We start from the raw sequence: 16978 nt of genomic DNA, 5'->3' as shown, positions 1-16978 counted from the left end.
AGCCGAATATGCCTGGAGTCGCTGGCGTCGTTCGGAGGCCTTTCTTTATCATTTCGTTCCTCCTGCGACTCTCTCTTGAGCTCGAGGTGCAGCTTAGATCATTCGTTGCACGATCGAACGACGTGACTCTATTTCAGATGTTCCACGGATCGGAATTGACGATCAACGTAATTTTGCACGGCTTCGATCGAGACGCGGAGTGCTCATTTAGCATCGATTCGGAAAAATTGTCCTATATGCTTGAGAAAGTCAAGCCTATTCGAACACCGCGATTTCTAGACACAGGTATGCGCACCATCATCAATACCCTACTAGGCTGTACACTCTCTTTCTACAGGAAATGTAGCGGGCGTAGAATTTAAGCTAAAGTAAGTGAGAGATATGATGGCATTAACTGTGTTGCATGACGGTGTTTCTTGTAGCTATAGGATCATAAAGGCTAAGCCCACTGATCAGTCGGTGATGTTTAGAGCTTTGAAAAACAATCTGAAAGTGAGACGTGGCGTGGCGTTGATTTTTGTGTGTGCAGCGACACGAATATTTTGCTTTTTTTTGAAAGGTGGCTGCGACGTCTAGCGCATATCGGTCTAGTACGACTCGAGTTATTGACATTGAGTCAATTCATCATGTGTTCAGTCGTCAGGCCGTTCAATACGCTAGGGGATTTAGAGAACAGGTATCGACGGTCTAGGGCGTTTTTGATCAGATGGAACAGCAAACTTCTTTTCAGCTCACAGTCTTTGTCATCAATCCGGACAAACGAAGTCTAATCGACGAAGAAGGCAAATCTGATATTGAGCTCTCAGAAAGGCAATTTAATTTAGTCTCATTTTTCAGCGCTTGGGGCTTCAGTCAGCAGCTGCTCAGCCGGATACAATTATTCATATAGTTTTGAGTCAGGTATTATTATAGACAGTCAGGTGCACAGTGCTGTTGGATTAACTTCGCCTGCGTTAAAGGACGAGGACAGAGTTGCACGTGGGTTGGCTCTGAGAGCTATGTCGTCATCGATTTGAGTGCCGGTCCCTGTCAATATGGTCACCTCGGAAAGAGGAGCGGGTCGGTGTCTTCACTTACGTTTCCAACTTTCTCGAGGTACAATGCAGACTTCGTATAAGATACATACCGGTACCTATTATTTTTCTATTTAGTATGCTAGAAAGGAAGTGTCTGGCCGAAAGTGTACGTCTATCTCAGTGCTCATTAGCGTCTATTATTGATGCAGTGAAACCGCAGGCGATGGTGCGAGATATCATGCTTTGGATCCTCCTTATATTTATTCGTCGCTACTTTAGGGTCTTCTCTGCAGTACAATTTCGTCTGCTATTGATCATGTTCTCGTTCCTGACGTTGCCTACGAAGAACCGACGTTCGCAAAGCGAGTAAGAAAAGGTCGCTCGAATCTTTTTGTCTTTAGAGATGCGTCTCTTTAGGTGCTTGTTCCCATATTGGTACTCAGAGAAAGTTTCAAAGCTAGGTAACGTATGATTTTATGGAAACGTGCAGGCAAATTGACAGCTATCTGCTTTAGCAAGTTCAGTATTGACGTACCTCTTGTCAAAAGAACAATTGTCAGATGAACTTCAGGCCAAATGTTTGATAGATTTTTCTGACTTCTATTTCCTAGAGGAAACTGCTTTCTGGTGAACAAGAGGTGAACCTTGTGATTGGTGACTACAGTCTCCACGATCATCCCATGATGACGGTAGCAATTCATAAGGCAATCAGAGAGGAAGCTTTCTGCTCTTCAACGTATATCTTATTCAACGCCGATTTTGACGTAGTATTATTATTACTTGATGTTTAGAAACTGCTCGTCTTCAAAACGCTTTGTATCTGGCAAAGTTTTGCTTAAAGAGCTTCATCACACACACGCAAGCGATGCCAAATATCTAAGCTTTTTCATTTACAAGACTTTTCTAGGACCTTTTAGCCGAGGGTCTCCTCAGCGATCACAAAGACTTCTTTCCTCCCGTGAGCCTAGCGTGTACCTATTGATCTCTTTCTGCATTCTTTGCTTCCTCTTTAGGCTCGCGACAGCTTTTCTAGCTTTGATGGGATTTCGCCTGACGTACTCAACAAGCTACAGCGCTACGTGAAATTGATTCAATCCGAAGGATCGCGAGTCGTACCCGTTTACGTCTTCAGCGTGTCGTCGTTAGGAGACGGTCTCCTCCTGGACATGGAATCAAAGCTTGACTGGTGAGGAAAGAAAGGCTTATGTAGGAAATAAAATTATTTCATCACGGCTAAGGTCTTCCAATTCCGTACTGGTATTGCATTCACCTAAAAGCGATGGCACCTTTCTTCCGTATTTTGTTGGAGATGAAATTCTTCCAATGGACGTCGAAGATGGTGAGTGGGATCTATTGATTTATTTCTCCTTTTTTTGACGTTGCGTAGTCACTCAAAGTGTTCTGGCTGGATTGACGTCTTCTCTCGGTTCCATTGCTCCTGCGCATCTTCACTATTCGGAAATTGCTGGTCAAACAGAGACGGACTACCTTTGGGCTGTGGGGTCAGTGAAAACATAGTTGTTCTGCTAACGAGCTGGATATCTTTCTCGTAGCTTTCACCCATTTACTCCATTTTCTGGAACGAGCCAGCTGTCTCGACATTACGAGATTATGGCACAGCGAAACAGCATTCTCAGTCAGTTGCATCATATTTTCGATACTCTTACCGGCGCCGAAAAGCACCTCAGAGATTTCTCAGCCGTTCGTTTCATTTGTTGCGCCCCCATATAGACTCCAGTGTTTAGTTTTGATTTCACAGACTCACATTCACGATCTTCATGAAGACGAAAGTGATCACCATATGGTCGACAGGTACGCTCGTTTGGTGAAAGCGCGTCTCTTATTTGTACTCACGTCTTCTCTCTTCTATGCAGCAATCGAAACGAACAACTTGTGGATCGGCTGTGGGATGACTTGGAAGATTTCCGCAAGAAAGTTGACACGCTGATTTCCAACCTGAAATTTAGCAGGTAACCAGAGCGGTTAGAGAAATGACACGTAGCAAAAGGCGCTGTGAAATCATGCAGACTCGTTGAAGTGACCAGTAAAGTTTCTGATCTTGTGACAAGAGTTCGAATGTTGACTATTAGACTTCACAACGGTACGTCGGTGGTGGCACTGACGCAACGCTTTTTATATCTTTTTTTCTGTAGAACTAAATTCTGCTGAGTCCTCTCTGGCTTGCTGTCGTGTCAAGTACTACGGATCAACGATAAGTTTATTTGAATTGACTGGCGTTCCAGTAGCACTAACAGGCATAATGCTGCTAATGGTTTGGTTTGTGTGGTCATATCTACGATAGATGCAAATTTTCAATTTACCGCCACACCATCACGCCCACCATCACAGCGTGCGTTGTCACCTTAGGCACCCCGGATCCGGACGAAATGACTGGTTTTGCGATTCTTCAATTGCCAAGCTCCCCGCCGTCTCGTACGCACTCTCAATATGAGCAAGCGACCAAGTAGGCTTAATTTAGAATCACAACGGTTCTCTCATTCACGATTCCGTCGCCCGAACGTCGTTTTCTCTCAGACAAAGCCTTCGTTCCGATATTCAACAGCAAGAAGAAGCAGCGTCAGGCCGTTATCGCTCATCCGAACGAGCCTCCACCGCCTCAACCGACGCAGCAACCGCCAAACTTCAGAAATAGAAGACTCGGCGACGACGACTCGAACCAACAGCAGCGAATGAACCCACCATGGTTTTTCTCATCGTCGTCGAATTTCAAAAACCAGATGGCCGGGCCGCAATTCAATTGGCCGCATAACCAGAGCGGGTGAAAAAATTAAATTTTTAATTTTAATTATTAAATTTTTAAATTAGACTTATTTTTAGGTTTGATTCAGATGATCTTGTGTTGGATCCAGCCGACCCGCCCTTGCCCTTTACTTCGGCTCAGTCACACTACCACATGGGCGGAGCTTCGTCCTCTTATGGATATGGAGGATCGTCGGCAAGCAAGTCAGCCGGGCCTCACACGCACGCTTCTCGCTATTCGTCGCGAATGCCTTATGAAGATGACATCAAGGAAGAAGAGCCGGGATTTCAGAGATCGGAAATGTGCATATCGTCTTATGAACCTCAGCAGTCAGCAATGACAATGAAGCGTGGTGGACCATCTGGCTCTTATCCTGGAAATCTACCAAAGCGTAAAGAGAGAACCATGTATCAGTATATGAATAGTAGGGTGAGTCAGTATGTATCCGTCATTGATTTTTCAAATATGCGTTATAGCAGTCTGATGGGCCGCCTATTGAGAGTGATGCTGGCAGCAGAAAAGGTCTTCCTACAAAGGAGAAGGAGGAAGACGCGTTTGCTCCAATGAGTCAGGGCACTCAAGTTCATATGGTCAGTTCCAATGTCGAGTCATTGAAATTTTGGAAAGAAAGCAGCGCGACAGTACTTATTGAAATCTTCGGTAAGCGTTCAATGGGAAGAGAAAAGGGGCCACTAGTTTATTAAGATGCACTTTGTCTTGTAGGCTACGTGCAAGGGCTGATTAGAGACGGTGAAGACGGCGTGTCAAAAATCTTCACCATAAGAGATCAAACTGGATCACTACGGTACGAGTTTGGGCTTTTATTTCGAGTTATTGCATTGTTTTCATATAGATGTCAATATTGGGAGATGGTATAGCGGTGCTTGTACTGAGTTTTCTTTGTAATTTGTATGATGTAATTTAGGACCATCCCTTGCCTCAACTGACTCCCGGAAAATTGTACAGGTAGATTGTACATTGATAAAGTTTTTATCGAGTCATTTTTCTATCTTCAAGATGTGTCGGCAATCTTGACAAGGGACTATTTCTCAAGTGCGTCCATCTGAGACAGGCACGGCCCGGAGAAAAAGAAGCAGTCGGCGTGCGTATCACCCGATCGATTCAAGCCTTTAAAAATGACCTCACTAAAGAGCAGTAATAGGTTCGATGCATTACCTCCTTGTGTCGGTCTAGCCTTTCCCCAATAAAACACCTTGTGTCTAAGAATCAATAAACACGTGACGCTAAATATTGACTTCTAGCACGTTGCCTCCAAAAAGCCGAAAAGTGCTTCTTAGCTGATGAGGGGTACGTTTCTGCAACGAATACGCTTTTTCTAACTGCTTCAAGATTAGGCTTGCGAGCGTCTCTGTGGAATACGCGACTATCGCTAAAATCTCGCGCTCAGCTCGCTCATTACGCCTGGCGTTCGTCGGAAGTTGTTTTCCCCAACAAGTATCAGGTCTTACTCGACTGGATGGGCGAGGAGCTGGCTGCCAGTGCCAAAAGAGAGCGACACGAGCAGACGAGCGACGACGATCAGGCAGCTGTGTGGAAATTGTACGAAAATGCTCTATCATCAGTCGTAATGAACGAAAAACCGTCCAAGTACAGTGTCAAGCAGAAGACGATTCACGTAACTGCATGTATATGTAAATTGATTAATCGATTTATTGATTGATTCCGTAGGTTCTAACTCAATTGGTCGAAAAGGCGTTGAAAGAGAACGATGTTTCGCTCGCCTACTTGCGACCTGCTCTCGACGTTTGCAAGCTGCTTTGTGACAATCCTTCTCTGTCCCAACTGATGGACACCAAATTCGAGGCATTTGTAAGTGGGCTGGCTCTGTTGTTTTTAAAATTGAAGGCTATTCTTTGCGAGGCTCCATTGGCTGTCGTCGTCGTGAAACTCACTTTCCTCACATGCATTCAAAATGAGAATATGATCAGCGTCGTACATTCCGTGTTAAACATTTACACGCAGATCCTGGGAAAACAAGCCAATTTGAAGAAGGCATGAAGACGGAGACGGGAAGAGGGCCTCGAATGGATGGATGGTTTCTCGGTCTTTAGGTATTTATCTACGCGTGCGAGCAACTAATGATTCCGTGCATTCGATTGAGACGGCGTCTCATCTTGCAACCTGATGCTCCAACTGCTCGATCCGTTGTGGCTCAAGTGGAATCGATATTGTGCAGCAGTTTTTTTCACGCGTAAGCCGTCAATCGAGTCTCTCAACATGTAGCGGGGAATTCCTGCTTTCTCAGAAATCATCTGGCTGTTTATTCATCGGCTATCGAAAGCAGCGAAAGAGAAGATGCAAAAGGATCAGCATCCTATTGCAGGCACTTCTTTTCCGCTACAAGAAACGCTTTCTCGCACTGTCCTGACGTACGTGTTTTTTATTCAAAATTAATTAATGATTACCTTCTTTTTCTCTAGGCTATCTTTGATATCCTTCCCGTTTTATGCAAATCCTATCTACAAGCTGCCAAGTGCGAATGTCATCTAAGAGAGCCTTTCACTGACGTGTTTTTGCTTGCAGAAATCAAAATCCGTCATCGAAATTTCAGTTTGTGAAAGCACTTTGCTCTTCGGCTGAACTCCTGAATGATGACGTCGGCAAAGAAGACCAAACAGTGCAGCTCAGATCGCTTCAGCGAATTATTTTCCTATTAAATTCGTTCAGAGTTTATAACGTAAGAGCGTTTGTCGTGTGATCAAGTGCCCTGAAGTTTCTGCAGGTTGTCGCTGACGTGTCAGGAAGTGGCCTGCAACTAGAATGGCTAAAGACTGTAGCTCGTCAACTGAGTTCTGGAAAGTGAGTTTCTGTCTAGTCTAGGTGTCTCCGGTGGTTGTCCAGAGTTCTGTCCACATGGGTCGGCATGGGTACGTTGGCCCTGACCCTCACTCGCCTATCGCTGACCCATACTTCTAAAACGCTATGACGGCCCGTGTCGCGTCTTTTTCGACGTAGGTGAGATGCCACATCATTTTATGGCATCACGCGCATTTTGAAACGTGCACAGTATCATATACCCTGTCAATTGGTTAGGTAATTTGACGAGAAACGGATAGTCTAGCTACGTTTAAAGTTCTCTATGCGAGAAGACGCGTTTTTGAGCTTCTCGCGGTCAAACGACGAGTCTGTAAGCTTTTACCCCCAAGGGGGGGGCCCTTCGCCCAAATCCACGACTATAGCAGTCCTTTATCCAAACCTTCAGACTTCATAGGCAAAGGAACTTCCTTTTTACAGTTTACCGCCAGATTTAACAAGTAAAAACTCAGTTTCCCAACATTTTCAATTACTAGTCTCGCGTGGGCCAGACCTCTTACTAAACTAAAGTTAGGCAACCTCGCCTCTGTAAAATTTTTCTTGGGGTACTGCTTTCAGCATGAACTTTTAGGTGGGTGCAAGGAAATCAATTTCAGTATGCTTGTCTTCAGGCGCTGATTGAATTGGATCACTGTACTGTTGAGGATTGTGTGACCAAGTGCTGGGAGAAGTGTCTAGATCCACAAACGATCGTATCTACAGTACATATTTTGTGTGTTGCATTCGCTTGCAAGTCTTCTATGTAGAATGGCCTGCTTCTTGATTTCGTATCTTCGCTCATTGACGTCTATGGGAAATTGAATCAGGCAAGAGAGGGGATATCGGTTGGGATGACTCTGCGTTTTATTTTTCTGCCTGCACAGATTCACGTTCTTTTTAATAAATTGTTAAAGAGTAGAAACCCGGAATATCTTCCATTGCGCGTTGTTCAAAAGTGAGAAGATTTTAGCCGCTCTCTCCGTTCTTCATATGATTTTAGGCTGCAAAATATCTTCGAGGTGATGCCACTGAGTCAAGTGGAGGAAGTTTGGCGATCGCTAATTACACACTTGAAATCGTTTACTGGTTCAGAATCAGAGAGTATGACTAAAGCAGCTCAGCTCCTGTCACTAGTGAACTTGCCTTTGTCAGATATTTCCAGCCCTCCTCCTTCAAAAAAACGGAAGACATTGGCAGGGAAGACATCGTTCCAAACCAAACACGCTTGGTTGGCCAGCCGACTGCTTTGCTTGCTGCTTGAACGAGCGTCTCTGGGAAGTGTGGCAATCTCCCACAGAGATTCAATAGCGAAATTAATTGACGAAACGATTGGGTGTACTCTCCCTTCACTAGCAGAGTGCTTCAATACAACACAAGTGAGAGAGAACCCGAATTTAGTTTATAACGATCGTCTTTTTCTATCTCTTAGGATTTGGGTGCTGTACACTGTTACTTACATCTGTATAGTGCGCTCCTTAACTTGCTTTCGATGCTGAGTCATCTCCAGCCTCAAATAGTGAAACGCTTAGAAGCAGAACTTCCCAAGTTGGCGTGGCGACCCGAATTAGGCAGTTTATGGTTGCAAAATCTTGATTTGCCTTGTGAAGGCAACGACTTCCTGAATCAGCCAAGATTATACTACTTTCTGGTATGCTACGCCATACCATAACGTTACCAGCACGATATGCTTGAACTTAGAGTCGTCTAAGCGTTCAGTTTGTCAGACGCTGCTTGGACGTCGATGACCAAGTGGTGGACGTGGGTGTTTTAGGAAATGCTACAAGCTTTCTTTGTAATTTCACTCGACTTGCGCCTGGTGCTTGTGATTGGAATGGGCAGGTATGGCTCTTACTAAGGGAGGAGACTCGCTGCTATTAGTTATTAAACTTCTTATTTCAGATTGAAAACGTCCAATCTCATACCCTCGTGGAGGCCTGTTGGCGTTTATTTGCAAGTAATCTTCCACTGCTAGTCTCATACATGACTTTGGATGACATATCGAAAGTCGCTGCTTTTATTCTTCAAGTGTTTAAAAACAGTTCTCATCAGAGGTTGGGACATAGTCTATTGTATATCTTTTTTAATCCTAATCTTCTAGTTTGCTGTTCGATATTCGGTGCCTTATGCAGTCTCCAGTCTTTCAAGAAATTAGAGTTGTTCAATCGGCATTGATCGTGTCTCTTATAGAAGAGTTTGTATCAGTACTCAAAACGTAATTTTTCAGAAGACGAGACTGGTTTGTATAACGGGTTTTTTAGGGTGACGAATGACTCAGAAGCGTTATCTCTTTTGAACGTTTTACTGACTCGATTTGAGAAAGCGTCCAAGCGTGGCGACGACGAGCAAGCCGATGTCATTGAATCGTTAACAGCCACTGGCCTCGGCACTAAAGGCCTCAGAGAAAAACTACGAGACGTGTTAGAGTCCAGGTGGTCTGACATTGCGAAGAAAGCAAGCGAAGTTGTTTCAAAGTGTACCAAGCGGCAACCAAGTCATTCGTCATCGATAACTTCGGAATCAATATGCCGCCTACTGGAGGTACGGGTCGAGATTGCCTTGTAAATTGCATGGGATAGATTGCTTTTATTCAGGTCTTTGATTACCTTCCATTTGATTCTCTTTTGACTGAGAATTTTCTTCTCTGTTACATGGGACTTTTAGGATGTGGAATCGGTCTGATGCTTGCCAATCAGTCACTCGATCCTCGTTATTTCGCCGTTTGGAAAGCACTGTTGAGATGTGCTGATTCGAAGAAGTATGCAATTTGTCTGGAGGTTGCCGTTTCACGTTTGCAGCCTCTCTTGAAGTTTTTCACTCATTGCTATAGCGTTCCGGTCAGTATGTGTACGGTACACTACCTAACTAACTTTTCTTTGATCTTCAGGGCGTAAAGAAAGATGAGCTCAGAGCAATTCTATGTAGGCTGACAACGTTTGCCGTACAGAAGGCATCGCTTGCTCTTGATGTCGTGAAATTTGCCGAAAGTGTAAATGCGTAAAAAACAATTTTCATTCGTAAACGTAGCCTTTGATTTATAGACGGCGACATTTGAAAGAGTTCCGTCAGTCCAACTGGATATTTGCAATGCAATTCTCATCGCCTGTTATACTGTAAGCAGTCGGCATACTGAGCTTCGCCTTACAAACCTCAAATTTTTGACAACAGGTCGCTAGATCTGGCGATGAGTCAAAGCATTCTTCTTGCAGAGCTGTAGCTGACTGTTTCTCAAACCTGCATCAAAAACTTGCAAATACTATAACAGCCAAGGGGCAAGAAACGTCAGCTTTGGAGCACTCGGTGGAAACGTACGTGTTAATCGAAGCTCTGAATGCGTTGCTAGGGTAAGAGCTTGTATTGTATACAAATCTGTCACGTATAAGTTTTGATTTGTAGAAGAGAACAGCACTTTGATAACGGTGTGCTGGATTTCGCTATGGATCACCTGAAGCACGGAGAGAAAAACGGCGGCCTAACTGAATGGTCCGTAGGAGTCCTTTGGATAGCTGCGCTACGACAAAAGGCAACGGTCTTTACATTGTGGAAGACTTTCTTACGTCTATTGATCGACGATGGAAGTAGGCCGTGGCAGAGCCTGGCCAGCATTGTATTAGATGGCAATATCGCTGGGAATCCTAACGAAGCTCTTGTCAAAGCATGTATCAGCCGAATGCTTCAAAATGCTGGCCTAAAAGAGGCAGAAATTATCCTGGAGAGCCTCTCGGCAAAAATGAATTACTCCACGCTGTCGCCTCGCCAAGCAGTTTGTCTTTGGGAGATCCTACTAAAGGCGAAGTATCAGAGTGAAGACGTGCAGAAAATACTATTTAGAGAAATTCCCAAGGTGACCTCAAATAACCTACTAGTAGATAACGGTAATTCATGACCTACCTCTTCAGGCAATATTGCTCTTTTTGGAAGTGCTTCAGTCAGCAGAAGACGACAGTCGACTGGAAGCCAGAATATTAAGTTTATTTTCTCAGTTTTTGTCTCGAGGAAAGGTAAGGAAAACGAGGTGTAAACGCTATCTGGTACAAAGATTTTTAGATGGTCCTCATGGGCGGTGCGTCAGTGACTGTGCTTCACGGTTGTCTCGTGGCGAAGCTGTCTTCAACAACGAGCAGTTCTTTTAAAAATTGCTGTGAAGTCCTTCACATGCTGCTTCGTCATCATGCAGATGCCGTTGTCGGAGCCGTTTCAGCGTTCATCCAATGCGTCAAAAGTAGGTCACGGTATTCGCATCACATTGGTGTAGCATTCTTTTCTAAGAAATGCTTCTGTGTGCTTTTGAGCTGGGAAGTGGTGGGTCTTGCTACGAGGTCAATTTATTGGCGAGGTGATAATGGCTTAAGAAATTTTCCTTCTAAATATGAATTGATGTGTTTAGAATTTATCAGGAGATGAGCAGAAACAAGTCGTTTGGAAAGTATATTCCCTACGTGGTTGCAGACTTCATTGCCTCCGTTCAAAATGAATCGGTTGGCAGTGACACTAAGGTCGGTTTTTCTCTTAGGCGTACGCGTATGCGACGTAGTGAACTGGGTTCTTTTAGGCTCTTTTGTTACCCGGCATCTACGCCTTGCTGGATTTGTGTCGAGAGCACGAGTTGGCTTTACTCCACACAACGCTCGATAAGTCAGGAAAGGAAATTTTCAAGGCTCTGTTTGGTGACTACACGCAGCATCATAAATTTTCTGGAAAAGTATAATGAGGTATACTACTAGTACATCAATGATTATACACCTAAGAGTTCGGACGTCATAAACGCATTATCTAACTAACTCTTGGCTTCTTTGCAATAGACTCATCACCACTGTTTTCACTATCTGAATCATTCTTCTTCTCGTCAATACCTTTATCCTGTCCACAGTCTCCCTTTTCCAGCGTCCCAATGTCGCTGTCTTCATCGTCGTCCTTCAACTTCTTCATCACCCATTCTTCCCCCGCCGCAAGTTCATCCACGCGTCGCATCGACGTCACTCCTTTCGACGTCTCTCTCCTCGCCACCGCACGACGAATAACCGCTCGACAATTCACAGACACGGTCTCCTTCGCCATCGCCTCTTTCAACCCAAACAAAAGTCCTAAATTCATCACGTCGTACGGCCCACGAACGTCCATGGGACCTCTCGATCCACTCGACAACACGACGTTCTTTCCCTTCGACGCCTCGATCAATTCCATAGCGGCAGTGAGCGTATTCCTTCTCGCAGCGGCATCCAATATCATAGGAGAATAAAGAATTTCAAACGACATTCCCCTTCGAATGGCCTGTCGCACTTGGGGAGTTTTCAAGAAGAAAAGAAGTCTTTGCGTGAAGTCGAACGATATGATGTCTGCTTCGAGAGATGCGCACGTTCGGTAGAAGAGCTTCTCCGTCGTCGGTTCGACAGCGAGGATGTCGTAAGCTCGAACGGCTTCTTGAGCTAGAGCGTGCAACTGGCTGTTTTCGGTTAGAGACACGGTCAGTCGCGTGTACAGGGTGAGTCCGCTTTGTTTGGCCCATTTTGCCACCGTCGACTTGTCTGGACACGGAGGAATGGGCGTTTGTTTCGTTTGGAGGAGTTCTAGACGATGAGTTACGGCCGCTGCGTGAAATCCGAATTCTTTCAAATTGGCTAGGGTCTTTTCGAACAATGGCACGTTGTTTTCGTCGATTGGGACGCACAGGTCGGCGAAATTCGAAGCCATTAGTCGGGAACGCACGAAGAGCGACGCCCGTAGGTGACGAAATGCTTCTTTGCTCAACAGGACGAAAAACAGACACGGACACAACAAAACAAGACAACGACAACGCGCAAGACCTTCAGGTACGACACTAATCTCTGCAAATAACCCCGGCGTCCTCTCCGTGGCCGCAATTGTGACTTCCCCATCCATTGAAACTGCAGTCAAAGAGTCGACGCTCGTAACCACCGCAGTTGACATTGTCCATCCATATGTTTCCTGAACCTTGACCGAAGTGAGCTGAGCTGACGGCAGTGGCCATGTTGTAGCCGAAGCCTAGCTCTCTGCAAACGACATGTGCGTCATTTGAATCCCAGCCGTCATCGCACACCGTTCCCCACTGATTGTTGTAGAACACTTCGACTCGACCTTCATGCTGTCCGCTTCCGCCAACAAGACGAATATCTAAGCGTCCACATACGACACCTGCATCTTGACTGTGACTGCATTGACTCAGAGCGGAGGAGAATTTGCAATCAGTGAGATTCGTTTCGTGTCCTTTGCACGCCACGTTTCTCATCCATATGGGACCGGAACCTTGCCCAAACGTCGCTCCTCTTCTCGCCAAATGTCCTCCATGGTTCAAGAATCCCAATTCTCTGCACACAACGTTGGCATCCGTCGCATCCCAGTCAGTATCACAAATAGTTCCCCAAGAACCGTTGATGAAAACCTCGACTCTACCCTCAGTCAACACCGATCCGCCGACGAGTCGGATTCGTGGCTTCAGACAGATGACACCGGCATCCTCATGGTGCGTGCAACTTTCGATTCCCCAGCCGGGAAACGGGCACGCTTCGAGACGCGTCTCGCGCCCCGTGCAAGCTATTTCATCCATCCAAGTCGGTCCCCTACCGCGTCCAAAGCTGGAATAACTCGTATATCGTTCCGCTTCATTGTAACCCAGCTGACGACAGGTGATATTCGCCTCGACCAGCTCCCAATTGTCGTCGCAGATCGTGCCCCATCTACCGTCGTGCAATATTTCGACTCGACCCTCTCGATCGTTTGTCCCTCCAACGAGTCTCAAGCCCGACACGCAGACGACTCCCGCCGCGCTGTGGCCGTGACGATGACAGTGTCCGGGTTCTCGCGCGCACTCGTCGAGCGTCGTTTCGTTTCCAACGCATCGCAGTCCGGGGGTCCAAGCGTTTCGTAAACGACGACCAAAGGCCGTTCCGACGCTGTACTCTTTCGCTCGATAGTATCCCAATTCTCGACAGGCGACGTGAGCGTTGTTGACGTCCCAGCCGCGTTCGCAAACCGATTGCCAAATGCCGTTACGAAGAACTTCGACTCGACCTCGTTCGTCACTATCGCCGCCAGAAAGTCGGATATCGGTAACGCAGTTGATCGCGACGTTGTCGCTATTGTCGCCCGGCTGACAGTCGTGCTTTCCCCAACCGGAAAACTCGCAATCGTCAAGACGGGATTCGTTTCCGAGACAATTGACGTCATTCATCCATATAATATTCGACGTTTTATTGGTGTTGACGGCGCTTCCGTTGCCGTACAATTGCGCCCTGAAATGTCCGAGCTGGCGACAGGCGACGTGAGCGTCGTTCAAATCCCAGCCTCGATTACACACTCGACCCCATTTACCGCGACGAAGGACTTCGACAATTCCTTCGCCCGGCTGGGAGCCACCCACGAGCCTTATGTTCGTAACGCATATAACTTCGGCGTGTTTGTGATGAGCGCAACGGCTGTGTCGTTCAACGAATGGGCAATCGAGGAGACTCTCCTCTTCTCCCGTACACCCAACATTTGTCATGGATAATTTGGTGTCGCCTCCGCCGAGCGTTCGATTACTTTCCCCGTAGTCTCGAGCGCCGACGAAGCCGAGCTGGCGACAGATGACGTGAGCGTCGTTCAGATCCCAATCGTCGTCGGCGCACACGCTACGCCACTTTCCGTCGTGTCGAACTTCGACGTGACCGAGAGCCGCGGCGCTCGTCGATTCCCTGATGAGTCGAATGTCGGCGGAGCATGCAACGTGAACGTCGTTGGCGTGGCTGCAATTGGGATCGTTTCGAACGAACGAGCACTCGTCGAGACGGTTTTCGCCGCCCGTGCAGTCGAGTCGACTCATTGCTATGATTCCACTGGCCACTTGGACGGAATTTTCAATCGGTGTTTCCCGCAAGCCGGCGAATCCTAGTTGCTTGCACGCCACGTGGGAATTCGCCCAGTTCCAACTACCGTCGGCGTCGTCGCCGCAAACCGTTCCCCATTCGTCGTTTGTGAGCACTTCGAGTCGGCCCTCGTCCGGTCGAAGTCCGTCGACGAGGCGGATATCGCCGACGCAGACGACGCCGGCGTCTTGGCTGTGATTGCATCGATGGGATCCCCACCCGGAAAAGGAACAGTCGGCCAAACTCGATTCCGTTCCCGTGCAGTCGAGGTTATCCATCCAGATTATTCCCTCGCCTTTGCCGAACTGAGCGCCGCGCTTGACTCGCGATGCTCCCGCGTATCCTCTGTTCAGTTGCCTGCAGGCAACCGTTGCATCGGCTATGTCCCAGTTGTTGTCGCAGACGGTGCCCCAAATTCCGTTATGAAATATTTCCACACGTCCCTCCCACTCGGTCGAGCCATTGGCTAATCGAATGTCACTTCGGCACGGCGTGCTGCAGCTCTCGCCGTTGTCCCCTTTTCGTCTTGTCAAGCCCGTCTCGCTAGCTGATAAAGGACCGTAGGCCACATCGACAGGAAAACCGCTTTCGCCCTTTTCTCCCTTCATTCCCTTAATTCCAGGCACGCCTCTGTCTCCTTTCGTGCCACAGGAAGCGATACGGCAGCGATTTTGTAATCTCTGTATAACGTAGCTTGCAAGATCATCGAGCACTATTCTTCCGCGATCGTCGTTAACGCTTCGTTCAATTCGGCTCTTTTCTTTTGGTAGCAAATCGTCCTGTTGGAAAGGCAGGCTTGCCGATCCGGAATTTTCTTCTTCGCTCACTAACGGTTTTGCCAATGTCACCAAACTGTCGTACTTGGTTTTCAGATCTTTCAATTCGTCTTCGATGGCGGTAAGCCGATATTGTGAGTATTGTTCGTTTTGGTAGTTGTACGGTACAAGGAGAAAGATGATCAACATTGTCAGAACAAAAAATAGATACGTAAGTAGGGCTGCTACCCTCGCTACGGAGGCATGTATAGTCCGCTTCAAAGATTCGAGTTTGGATCGTTCCATGAAAGCACTGTACGGCAGTGAGAACTTTGCAGAAATGCACCGTCAGCGTGGAATCGATTCACAAATAGGGTGTTCGTCGTCAAAGAATTTTGCACCTAAACTTGGCGCGGACCGGCCGCCGCGATCGTCTAGCCTCCGGCTTCATCTTTCAGTTTCATTGGGAAAGTCCGGTAAGTGAAAGTCCGGTAAGACAAATCTGGTCTACAAAAAGACCCCGTAACACTTTGACGCTAGATTTGCTTCTGCTGACACCCTCAGCCGTACCTGCGCATGGCGGAAACATTGGAGATATGCAAAACAAAGTTATACGAAACGACGGTTCAGAGGAAGGTACCATGCAGTGAATGGCTCGGCAATCCCGCCGATTTGCACAGATTTTGCTAGAAGACTTTCAGAAAGTCGATGATGGACTGCAAACTAGTCTTGACGCTTGTAAAAGAAAAAGCCGTCACTTATTACGAAGATAACGACGTTACAAAGGGTATACTGCATGTGACGATCGAGTTCGCTGACCGTGCGGCAGGCATTGTCCTCTAACCCGGAACGCTGCATAATGCGGTTTCTTTTTCCGTGTACAACTCTACTCTTATCTTTCCAGAGAGTCGGTTTGTCGAGTTGGCTATCTATCTGCTACCGGAAAAGAAGTTGCACTGGAATCCTATTAGCGTAAGGCAGACTCAAAGTCAAATAGAGGAGTCGAAACTCAGGATGACGATTCACGTCAGCGTCGCCGGAAAAAAGAGAAAATACGAGTACTATGTCAAATCAAAGGAATCTCTGTCAGAATTGAACGCGGAAATGATACAAGCAGCAGCCCTCTCTACAAGTAGTGGCAAGCATAGTAGTCAGTAGCACACTGAGATCGTGATCATACTCAATTTAGCCGGGCGAATTGATCCGCTATACCACATCTTGTGGCCACTTGGAAATCATTCTATTGCCACCATTTATAATTCATGGACTCCCTCCGATGTTTGCTTGAAGATGAGCAACCCTCTGAACCTGAATGAAGTCTATGAATGTGTCAGCCTTACTCCCTTCGTCCATTGCAGCGTGAACAGCCACACAACGTCCAGGGGAGAACTATCTCATTTCGTTACTTTTGTTAGCTTTCTGCCTGAAATTGGAGCCATTGAATTGCTCGTTTCCTCTACGACGATTGGATTTGAGCTGAAATCATTGTTTGAAAAATGTAAGCAACTTTGCTCTCAGCCATGGCTTTCTTCTCAAGAGTTGCTGCCTCCTCGGGATATCATCCGACCGGGGCATCGGTGTGCCACGACTCACAGCGTACGTTTATCTGAGTACGTACTGTGTCACTCCAAGGAAACTCAAGAGGTTCATTCAAGTTCCGATGCCTAATTCAATGGCCGCACTGCTGAGATTTTTTATAGGCTCTATTTCTATTAGCTAAATACCGGTAATGCAGATTGCAACGATCACGTGAATATCTCGTGACTATCTTCG

At 46.6% G+C, this 16978-nt stretch overlaps 4 protein-coding genes and 1 pseudogene across 13 annotated transcripts; 3 read left to right on the top strand and 2 right to left on the bottom strand.

Moving 5' to 3' along the window:
* Positions 1-3336, top strand: LOC136187333 (uncharacterized; annotated as a pseudogene).
* A 61-nt stretch (positions 3337-3397) lies between these two features.
* On the top strand, positions 3398-4993 carry LOC136187018 (spermatogenesis-associated protein 22-like). Of its 2 annotated transcripts, none has more exons than XM_065974522.1 (8): positions 3398-3480; positions 3552-3795; positions 3855-4206; positions 4257-4437; positions 4501-4582; positions 4631-4649; positions 4703-4743; positions 4795-4993. In XM_065974522.1, exons 1-8 carry the CDS (start codon positions 3465-3467, stop codon positions 4934-4936), a joined length of 1077 nt encoding a protein of 358 aa, XP_065830594.1. In that variant the 5' UTR covers positions 3398-3464; the 3' UTR covers positions 4937-4993. The 2 variants fall into 2 exon arrangements, with proteins under 2 accessions (XP_065830594.1, XP_065830593.1); XM_065974521.1 differs by having other exon boundaries at positions 4254-4437.
* A 28-nt stretch (positions 4994-5021) lies between these two features.
* On the top strand, positions 5022-16950 carry LOC136187099 (unhealthy ribosome biogenesis protein 2 homolog). Of its 9 annotated transcripts, XM_065974621.1 has the most exons (33): positions 5022-5085; positions 5133-5413; positions 5467-5607; positions 5659-5790; positions 5850-5989; positions 6044-6167; positions 6219-6271; positions 6322-6475; positions 6521-6597; positions 7184-7304; positions 7359-7418; positions 7476-7546; positions 7592-7692; positions 7744-7967; positions 8021-8239; positions 8290-8430; positions 8491-8642; positions 8690-8803; positions 8850-9129; positions 9183-9425; positions 9476-9577; positions 9630-9701; positions 9757-9932; positions 9985-10432; positions 10488-10589; positions 10636-10810; positions 10858-10924; positions 10976-11084; positions 11141-15347; positions 15398-15437; positions 15490-15681; positions 15746-16337; positions 16395-16950. In XM_065974621.1, exons 1-29 carry the CDS (start codon positions 5079-5081, stop codon positions 11294-11296), a joined length of 4242 nt encoding a protein of 1413 aa, XP_065830693.1. In that variant the 5' UTR covers positions 5022-5078; the 3' UTR covers positions 11297-15347; positions 15398-15437; positions 15490-15681; positions 15746-16337; positions 16395-16950. The 9 variants fall into 9 exon arrangements, with proteins under 9 accessions (XP_065830693.1, XP_065830687.1, XP_065830690.1 ...); XM_065974615.1 differs by having other exon boundaries at positions 11141-11300; positions 11391-15681; XM_065974618.1 differs by having other exon boundaries at positions 11141-12398; positions 15221-15681.
* LOC136187332 (ribonuclease P protein subunit p30-like) lies at positions 11253-12279 on the bottom strand. Its single transcript, XM_065974911.1, has one exon. It carries the CDS (start codon positions 12277-12279, stop codon positions 11362-11364), a length of 918 nt encoding a protein of 305 aa, XP_065830983.1. The 3' UTR covers positions 11253-11361.
* On the bottom strand, positions 12319-15415 carry LOC136187331 (deleted in malignant brain tumors 1 protein-like). Its single transcript, XM_065974910.1, has one exon. It carries the CDS (start codon positions 15413-15415, stop codon positions 12407-12409), a length of 3009 nt encoding a protein of 1002 aa, XP_065830982.1. The 3' UTR covers positions 12319-12406.
* Positions 16951-16978: the final 28 nt, after the last annotated feature.

Source organism: Oscarella lobularis, chromosome 5 (assembly GCF_947507565.1).
Source record: "Oscarella lobularis chromosome 5, ooOscLobu1.1, whole genome shotgun sequence".
NCBI lineage: Eukaryota > Metazoa > Porifera > Homoscleromorpha > Homosclerophorida > Oscarellidae > Oscarella > Oscarella lobularis.
Note: the sequence above shows the minus strand (reverse complement) of the source record. Positions and strands in the feature narration are given on the sequence as shown.

What these genes read in the sequence shown, in the direction of transcription:
- LOC136187099 (XM_065974615.1), top strand. An exon ending in TACTGGTTCAGAATCAGAGA is followed by an intron (nt 7,693 to 7,743) that starts GTATGACTAAAG and finishes TGCCTTTGTCAG; the next exon opens with ATATTTCCAGCCCTCCTCCT. An exon ending in TTTGTATCAGTACTCAAAAC is followed by an intron (nt 8,804 to 8,849) that starts GTAATTTTTCAG and finishes CGGGTTTTTTAG; the next exon opens with GGTGACGAATGACTCAGAAG.
- LOC136187018 (XM_065974521.1), top strand. An exon ending in AGTACTTATTGAAATCTTCG is followed by an intron (nt 4,438 to 4,500) that starts GTAAGCGTTCAA and finishes TTTGTCTTGTAG; the next exon opens with GCTACGTGCAAGGGCTGATT. An exon ending in ACTCCCGGAAAATTGTACAG is followed by an intron (nt 4,744 to 4,794) that starts GTAGATTGTACA and finishes TCTATCTTCAAG; the next exon opens with ATGTGTCGGCAATCTTGACA.
- LOC136187331 (XM_065974910.1), bottom strand. Translation starts at nt 15,415, where the DNA reads ATGTTGATCATCTTTCTCCTTGTACCGTACAACTACCAAAACGAACAA.
- LOC136187332 (XM_065974911.1), bottom strand. Translation starts at nt 12,279, where the DNA reads ATGGCTTCGAATTTCGCCGACCTGTGCGTCCCAATCGACGAAAACAAC.